Source organism: Oryctolagus cuniculus, chromosome 1 (genome assembly GCF_964237555.1).
Source record: "Oryctolagus cuniculus chromosome 1, mOryCun1.1, whole genome shotgun sequence".
NCBI lineage: Eukaryota > Metazoa > Chordata > Mammalia > Lagomorpha > Leporidae > Oryctolagus > Oryctolagus cuniculus.
Window position 1 is genome coordinate 148092805 of NC_091432.1, and position 9993 is coordinate 148102797.

Sequence of the window (9993 nt, forward strand, 5' to 3'; positions counted from 1 at the left end):
AATTATTCTTAGGTGTTTAAATTTAACAGAAAAGTGATCCCTGTTAAATATAAGAGTGGGAATAAGAGAGGGAGGAGATATACAGTTTGGGACATGCTCAATCAGACTTGTCCCAAACGGTAGAGTTAGAAAACGTGCCAGGGGATTCCAATTCAATCCCATCAAGGTGGCATACACCAATGCCATCTCACTAGTCCAAGTGATCAATTTCAGTTCACAATTGATCATAATGATAAGATTAAGAGTCAAAGGGATCACATAAAGAAGATTAGTGTCTGCTAATACTAACTGATAGAATAAAAAAGGGAGAGAACAATCCAACATGGGAAGTGGGATACAAAGCAGACTCATAGAATGGCAGATGTCTTAAACAGCACTCTGGTCTCAGAATCAGCCCTTAAGGCCTTTGGATCTGGCTAAAAAGCCCATGAGAGTATTTTAGGCATGGAAAGCCAAGATACTCTGGCAAAAAAAAAAAAAAAAAACCTAAATGAAAGATTTCTGTGAGTGAGATCCCAGTGGAAAGAACGGGCCATCAAAGAAGGAGGTACCCTTCTCTGAAGGGAGGAGAGAACTTCCACTTTGACTATGACAGTCTAAATAAGATCGGAGTTGGCAGACTTGAAGCCTTGGCAACTCATGACTAGAGCCTCGGGTGATTACTGATGCCATAAACAAGAGTGTAAATTGTTAAGTCAACAGGAGTCACTGTGTACTTACTCCCCATGTAGGATCTCTGTCTTTAATGTGTTGAACAATGTGAATTAATGCTATAGCTAGTACTCAAACAGTACTTTATACTTTCTTTACACTTTGTGTTTCTGTGTGGGTGCAAACTGTTGAAATCTTTACTTAATACATATTAAATTGATCTTCTGTATATAAAGATAATTAAAAATGAATCCTAATGTGAATGGAATGGGAGAGGGAGCAGGAGATGGGAGGGTTGTGGGTGAGAGGGAAGTTATGGAGGGGAAAAGTCACTGTAATCTAAAAGCTGTACTTTGGAAATTTATATTTATTAAATAAAAGTTAAAAAAAGAAACTGTACAAAAAATGATTGGGGTCCTGTCAAAAGGACTCAGAAGTCAGTTTGAAGGAGCTCCTATTGACAAACCTGTGACTGTAAAAACATCAAACTAAATATTGATAACAGATTATCCTTAACTAAATAATATAGAAGAGCATAAGTCTATATGAATATAAATGAAAGAATCAATTAAGTTTCATGAATATTAAGATATTTACATAGTCTCAAAATATATAACATAGTAATTACAAGAAAAAAGACAAAACTTGACAGTGTAAATCTGAAAAAACATCTTAATCAAGTGATCAAATTGACAAAATCAGAAACAGTATTAATATAAATCTTCCAACACTTGATAAAATGAAATGCGATGTCAGCCTCATTTATGTGTTATTCCTACAAAACACATATAACCTGAAACTAAATACAAGGCAATATCAGATATACCCAGATGTAAAGAAATACCAACTCAGATACTCAAAATAATAGGCTTATAAAATTAAACAAAGAAAGTCAAGCATTAATTGAGTCTATTACAAACTGAAGATTACTTTTCATTACACAAATGATCAATTATTTCTTTTACAATGTGCATTTATTTCCTTTTCAAACAATTTACATATTAAAATGTCTAAATAAATATATGAATAAAAACAAGTGTGTTCTTAAACAAGTTCCTGGAAAATTAATAATATGAAATATGAAATGGCAAGTTATCCAGGAATGTGAATTTTTTGCACCAAAAGAAACATCTTTCCTTCCACGTTTCCATGAACTTCTTAGATTACATTTGTACATTTTTTGAAGTGTGAAGAATCTGACAGAAAGTCCATTTCTAGGCATAAACTCCCGAGCAGCATTGAAAACACGCACAAAGAGGTTCAGGAAACCATTGTGTATAATAATTAAGAAAATGAAATGATAAAAAGTTTTAAAAACTGTAGATTATCCACTTAAAGGCACAGCATACAGCAATTAAAAGAATGAGATACATCTGTATGAACTATTATTGGTAGTCTGACAAGATATCTGTTGAATAAAAGAACAATGCTATAGAATAATATTCATAACACTATAATTTTTGTGTAAAATAAATAATTACTTATTTAGGTAAAGGCATATCACAGAATGTACTCCATAATGATAATGGTGTTTATGTCCTGGAAAGGAATGATCAATATGGTCTTTAGTCTTACAAAATCTGTTTTGTTTTGTTTTTTACCCTCACTCAGGTAATTTATTCTCTTTTTAACTTACTTTTTATTTTTTCTTTATTTTTAATTATCTTTAATTATCTAGCTGATTTTATCTTTTACTTATTTTTACTTGTTTAATTTATACTTATATTTATTACTTATATGAGAAAACTGGCTTTTAAAAAATGCTGTCCTAAGTAAACTAAACTCAATTTAAGGACAATGACAGACAAACAAAACTCTAATGTTTCTCTGTTTTTTTCTATCCAATTAGCCTGATCTTTCTATAACTATATCCCCACTTCATGTTATCTTGAAGAGCACTCAACCCAGTGCCATTTGTATCACAGAGGTGAGTTCATAACCCTATCTGGTACATTAACATCTCTATCCCTATGTCAACATTTTTTTGTTTCAGGCATTAGCAAATACTCAGTATATGGCCAATCACTACATTGATTTAAATTAAGCTTTATTGGTTAGATTTCTAAAAACCTGTATCCAAAATAGTTCTATTATGTTCTGTAGTGCTCTATTATAAATTAAAGAGTTGTACTATAAGTACTGGTAAAGGATATTGATAATGAGGAAGACTAGGAAGACTAGGAAGACTAGGAAGGAACTAGGAAGACTAGTGGCAAGGGATATAGGGAAATATATACCTTCCAATAAATTTTGCTTGTGAACCTAAAACTCCACTAAAGAAAGGGTCTATTTTAAAAAATGTAACACAAAAAAGGGTAGAAAAGGACAAGAAATATAAATAATACATATGATGAAGAGGAATTAAATGGCAATAAAATTTAAACTATATTAATATTCATACTATAAATAAATGGTCTGTATTGCTTCCATAACACATTACTTAATTTTATTATGCCACAGTTCTTTATGTCTAAAGTCTGGTACAGGCCTTATCATGTTAAAACCACAGTCAGGCTTGCATTCCTTTCTGGAAACTCTACAAGAGGTCTCTTTCCTTGTTCATTTCTAGTTGGCAGAATTCTAGCCCCTGAAGTAGTAGAACTGGGATAATTTATTAATGTCTATCAGTGGAGAGCTGTTCAAGCTCTACAGACTGACTGCAGACCACAGCTCAAAGTACCATTCTTTCATCTTGAAGCCCAGTAACAGAAGGTCAGTAACTCTTACATTTTCAATGTCTCCTGCCTCTTCCAGTGTCTTCAACTCTGACTTCTGCTGGAGAAAATTCTCAGATTTTAGGACTCATATTAATAAATTAGACCCACACAGATGATTCAGAATCTCTCTTATTTTAAAATAAGTTGAGGCCAGCACCACGGCTCACTAGGCTAATCCTCCACCTGTGGCGCTGGCACCCTGGGTTCTAGTCCAAGTTGGGGTGCCGGTCCTGCCCCAGTTGCTCCTCTCCCAGCCCAGCTCTCTGCTGTGGCCCGGGAGGGCAGTGGAGGATGGCACAAGTGCTTGGGCCCTGCACCCGCATGGGAGACCAGGGGGAAGCACCTGGCTCCTGGCTTCAGATCGGTGCAGCACACCAGCCGCAGTGTGCCGGCTGTAGCAGCCATTTGAGGGGTGAACCAATGGAAGGAAGACCTTTCTCTCTGTCTCTCTCTCACTGTCTAACTCTGCCTGTCAAAAAAAATCAGTTGATAAAACACCTCAATCCCACTTGAAATATAATTTTCTTATGTAATGTAAAATAACAATCACCGGTTCTTACAGTTAGGACATGGAATCCTAGCAAAGGATTACAGCCACCCAGCAAATGCATAACCAAGAGAAAAACCACTGAAGCACTATGCAGAGCATTTTGACATTTTCACTTACCCTCGCCCCATTCCACACCCTGGCGTGATGGTAGCCTTGAAGTTCTCAGAACACGTACACATTATGGGTGCCTGGTTCAGAGGTTGCAGAGCAGACCTTGTCCCCAAGAGTTCTGTGTCTATGTGGATTTGCCTGAGATTTTCCTGAAAAAACTGATGCTAAGGACTATCCTTTATTTCTCCTAGCTCAGAATTCTCTCAGGGTATAGAAGTAGCTATAATACATAATTTTCCTCAAAAACACAGAAAGGCAAATAAACAAGCCACTGCCATCTGGGACAATAATTATCAGTTGTAGAAAGCAACAGACACATCAAACCCTTTGATGCTACCCTATGTATCAGAGAATGCATAATGTTACTCACACACATACACACATCAGGATGCCTGCTCAGAAAACACCTGTAAAGACAATAAGATTTCATCTAGGAAAGATCTTTAAGTTCACCACAAACAGGAAATGCAGAGTTTGAAACAGCACGTTAAGCATTGAAGTACTCCAAAACAGAACTCCAACAACCTAGAAAGTCTTGTCTGCCTGGTTTATTTTTTTCTTCCTATCTCCCCCCCTTTTTTTTTTTTTTAGTTTCAAGCATAAAAGAACATATCTGAAAAATCACTAGTTGAGCAGTAAACTAGGGAACAGAAACTTCACAGACCATCCATATCAAAAAGACACAATCTCTATAAAAGCATTTATACCAAAATTAATTGTGATGATGGTTACAGATCACATCTGTAAATGTATTAAAAACCCATCAACTATAAACTTTAAGTGGGTGTAAGTATATGGGCAAATTATATCTCAATAAAGTTATTTTTAAAAAGTTTCAAAAGTTCACTAAACCAAAAACTGCAATTCACAATCATAACAACAAATGATGGAGAAAGTGAGGATTTCAATTTCCAATGTTACTAGAAAATGCTTAATACACAAACTACCCAGTTTTCAAAACAAAAGAATCACAGGTATGCCTCAAAACAAGTACAATTAATTAATAAGAAAAAAAGAAATTAACAGAAATTTTCTCTAGGAGATACAGATACTTGACTTCCTAGAAGAGTATGTCAACTGTTTTAAATATATTCAAATATATATAGAAAACGAACTAAATGAAATCAGAAAATGTATATCAAAAAACAAAAGAATATCAAGAAAAAGAAATTATGAAAAAGAAACACATAAAACACATAGAAATTTTGAAGCTGGAACACACAATTACTGAAATAAAAACTCGCTAGAGAGGTTTAATTAAAGTTTTGGGCAAGTAAAAGAAACGAACAGTGAGCATGAATCATCGTTAAAAAAAAATTCAATCTCAAGAGCAGACAGAAAACAGAAAGCTGGATTACCTTTATTAAATATACATTAATTGGGCCGGCATCGCGGCTCAATAGGCTAATCCTCTGCCTGCAGCGCCGGCACACGGGGTTCTAGTCCCAGTCGGGGCGCCGGATTCTGTCCTGGTTGCCCCTCTTCCAGTCTAGCTCTCTGCTATGGCCTGGGAGTGCAGTGGAGGATGGCCCAAGTCCTTGGGCCCTGCACCCCATGGAGACCAGAAGAAGCACCTGGCTCCTGCCTTCGGATCAGCGCAGTGCGCCAGCCGCAGTGCTAGTGGAGGGTGAACCAACGGCAAAGGAAGACCTTTCTCTCTGTCTCTTTCTCTCTCTCACTGTCCACTCTGCCTGTCAAAAAAAAAAAAAGTACTTTGAGGGGAATGAAAATGTAACACAAACCACTAAAATTTGTAAGATGCAGTTAAAGTGTTGTTTGAAGATAAATTTCTAGCACTAAAAGCCTTTATCAGAATAGAAAGTTTTCAAATCAGTAACATTAGCATTCTACCTCAAGCAATTTTCACAAAGAAGAATATTGGCAAGGGCCACAAACAATAATCAAAACCCCTTGCCTATTTTTCTGCTCAAACAGGAACTTTTTACTTTTTATTTGTTGATTTCTATATTTAGTTGAGTATTAGGCCCTCATTGTAATGTTAATTAAAAATGTTATCTTAAAAACTAAAAAGAAAGAACAAGGGGGGTAGGAAGGGAATGTCATTATATTCATAGAATTATATTGATGAACCAGATTGAATCTGTTCTCCTTGGACTAATAATACATTAGCATGTAAAAATAATTATCAGAAAAAATAAAATATAAATTAGTTTTAATAAAAAGAAGAGTATCAAAGTAGAATGAAGGAAATAAAAACAAAGGAAATCAATGAAACTGAAAACAAAAATAGAGAAAAATCAATGAAACCAAAGAAGTCTTCTGAAAATATCAATTAAACTGGTAAACATCCTGACAGACTGACCAGTAAAAAACTAACGATACACAAATTGCAAGTGCAGGAATGAAAAAGGGGCCAAAATCAAATCCTAAAGATGTTTAAAGAATAATTAGAAAATTTCCTAAACAACCTTTAACCAATAAAATTAAAAACTTACATAAAACAAATTTCTTGGATAACAATCACAAATCACACAATATTGAAGAGAACTTAACTCCATAACTGCTAAGGAAATAAATTCCTTATCCAAAAAGAAGTCTCCAGGCCCAAACAGCTGTGCTTGAGAATTCAATCAAATTTAAAAAGGAAGAATTAACACTAATTCTACATATCCTTGTTCCTGAAATAGAGGAGACAATATTTCCCAACTACTTTTATGAAACAAGAATGACCCTGACACCAAAATGAAACAAGATCAGCACAAAACCTTTAAAACCTGCAGACCACCACATATAAAAATGAGGACATGAATATACATGCAAATCTTCTTAACAAAATATTAGCAAACAAAACTGAGCAATATATGAGAATCTCATACAATAACTAAATATCATTAATTCTAATAATGATCCAATACTAGAAATTCAATCAAAGTAAACTGCCTTAATAACAGAGTTACAAAGAAAAATGATAGGATCACTTCAATCAATGCAGAAAAACCATTTGAAAAAATCCAATACTCAGTCATGATGAAAAAATTGCAAAAGACAGTAATTTCTTCAACTTGGTAAAGGGCATCTACAAAAAACAACCTCCAGCTAACATGAAGGACTAAATATGAAAGAGCAAATGCATTCACACTAAGATCACAAACCAGGCAGGAATATTTGTTTCTACCACGTTATCTTATACAGTGCTGGAAATTCTAGCCAGTGTAATTCAAAATAAGAAATGAAAATGTCCACAAATAAATGGAAAAAAATTCACATCATCACTAGCCATCAGAGAAATGCAAATTAAAAACACAATGAGATATCACCTCACTCCTGTAAGAAAGGCTAAAATTCAAAACAGAGCAACAAATTCTGTGCCAGTTCAAATACTCATACAAATATTGTACCTGTATTGCTGCAAATACAGTTTTGTAAAACTGTTTTACACTTTTGGCAAACCAATGGCTAAGAATATTACATTCTATATTTTTAATGATCTGTGATTACTTTAAAAGTCATGATATATGCGTGAAATAGTCATTTTTCTATTCAATTATTTATAGTCATTGTCAATGTTCCCACTAAATATGGGTCTTTTTGATTTTACTTGTTAAACTTCTATTTGGTAAAGTATTAAGCCTTTTTATTGTAATACAAATTTAAACTATGTAATCTCAAAAACTAAAAAAAAAAAAAGGAAAGAATAAGGAAGAGGGATGGGAGGGAAAATGTGAGAAAGGAGACAGAGAGGAAGGAGGAAGGAAAAAAATAGCATTATGTTCAGAGAATCTACAAATCACATTCAATCTGTTAAAAACTAATTGAAATTTGAACAAAAAATTTAAATAAACAATATTTATATCAATGGCTTTTATTGAATCAAGAGGAAACCAGAGACTGCATAGAATTAGCAAGTAAATAAAATTTCATATGTAATAAGTAATCTTGTTTTTCAACAAGATATTTAGCTTTAGTGGGAATGTTTAAATTTTGATAAGTGAACATGCATTACTAATATAATAAAATATTAATTTCAAAACTACAACTCTTGACCTGAAGGATCTTAAAGTCTCAGTGAGCATCCTAAGATTTTTCTGCCCAGCATTTTTTTTCCATCTCATCCATTTAGCATCAGACAAAATGATGGCAAAATGAAAAGAGGGGTGTAAGGTCATCTTCCATTTGCAAATTTACTGCAGTAATATTATTTGAAAAAATGTATAAAAGAGGAAGAGTAGATTGGTGACAGAATAATAGGTTAAATTTGTAAGATTTTACAATGAGGATGTTTAGCAAGGAATGATTTCATAGGCATAAAATTCTCTGAATTCATGCTAATTAAAAGTGTATAGCCTATCTAAGAAAGCTGAAGAGAAAATAAAGTAGCAAGTCATACTTGGGTTAGGAAATAATCAAACCTTTAGGAAAACTTCAGGCTGTTTGGAAAGGGCAGGTGTAAGCAAGTAAAATCATGAAGCAAATAGGGTAGGAACGAGAAGGGGAGGGAGGAAAAAATGAAGAGAATAACATTATCTTATTAGAATTGTGTCCACAAATCACATTGAATCTGTTAAAAATGAATTAAAATTAAATTATAAAATATAAAAATTAGAAATAACCAAATGTTGACAAAATAAAAAATATTCTACCCCCTAAAACATTATAAAATGTTATTCATGAAAGTTTAAAATATGTAAATATTATGTACTTTTTAAATACATGTTTTTAAACCAATGTAAAAATTTACATAACAAAATCCAGAAAGAAAAATCAAAATGTTAAGAACAGTTGTTCTCAGTAATTCTATTTTCCAACCCTGTGAATTTGATATTACTTTCGTAAAAAATAAAAATAAAAAACAGAAAGGATTCCCTTCCACTTCTTTAGAAGCCACAGGTAACAACTCCTACCTAACAAGGAGCACCAGCCCTCACTAAATGTGTGACTATCTCAGTACCCACATAACTGGAAGTAGTTGTCTGAGATTCTGTGCCCTGTGAAATGCCTGTCTGTGGAACAGGCCAACCTCGGTCTTGCCGTCCTGGCTCCTGAACGTCACGACCAAAGGTTCTGCTTCCACCCTCAGGAGTGGGCCTTGTCTCTGCCCACTGACCCTAGGCCTCGGAGTTCCCAGGTAAACCATTCCTTACAAACAGACTTCCGCAAGCCGTGACACCCCGCCACAGGCGCCAGCACAGGAGTGAGAGGGGAAGCTGCAGACCGGAGCAGCACCCTACCAGACTCTGCCGGGTCCCCCCGCAGTGGACGAAAGCACCTGCTGGCTCCTCTGAACACAAGCAGCGGCGGGCGAGCCCCGCAGTCCTGCTCCTGGGAGGACGACTCCCAGCCTCCTCCCAGCCTTCGGACTGGCGCTCGGACGACGGACACGTCCTGCGGGCCCGCAGGCGCTCAGGGCACTGGGCCCTCTGGGGCCTGGCAGAGCCCATGTGGTGACAGCCCATTCCTGGAGCTGAGCGGCAGAGCGGACAGGACTCCTGCTGTGTCGTCCATCCCAGTTCTTGGGGCCCATCCTGTCCGCAGCGCCTGGGGTCTCCCCCACAGCTGACATCCCAGGCTTTGGTTAGGTAGGTCTAAGGCCGTACCGCCAAGGTCAAGTGACGCCTTAAAGGGCTGACCGGACTGCTACTGCCTGCTTTCTAGCTCTCGAACTCCAAAGGTGCCTCCAGCGCCCAGGACTGCGCGGCCTCTGAGGCGGCTGCATCGCGGGAGTTGGCACATCGCAAGATTTCAGGAGCCGCCAGCCCGCGTCCTGGCAGCTGGGGATGACGGTTATTCAGGAGAGCCCAGCCCTGCGGGCGCTGCATTCTGGGATTGAAATGGAAGACAGAGCAGGGACGAGTCCTCCCCGCAAGGATGAGGTGAGTGCCCGTGCCCCGGGCGTCCGGAAGTCTTTTCCAGACCTCCATGTTTTGGGCAAATCTCAACTCTGGTCTTCCGGACACGACAGAGAGCATGCAGAAGCCTGAGGTGAGACTGGGGCCGTCACTGCAA

The 9993-nt window shown here is 36.7% G+C and overlaps 1 protein-coding gene across 1 annotated transcript in view; it reads right to left on the bottom strand.

Moving 5' to 3' along the window:
• The window catches only part of LOC103348430 (spermatogenesis-associated protein 31D4), a 61153-nt gene extending 51420 nt beyond the window's left edge, over positions 1-9733 (bottom strand). Inside the window, exon 1 of the mRNA XM_070050335.1 lies at positions 9219-9733. Within this exon, the coding sequence (XP_069906436.1) occupies positions 9219-9443 (225 nt within the window). The 5' untranslated portion in view covers positions 9444-9733. The remainder of the gene's footprint in view (positions 1-9218) is intronic.
• Between the last annotated feature and the right edge of the window lie 260 nt (positions 9734-9993).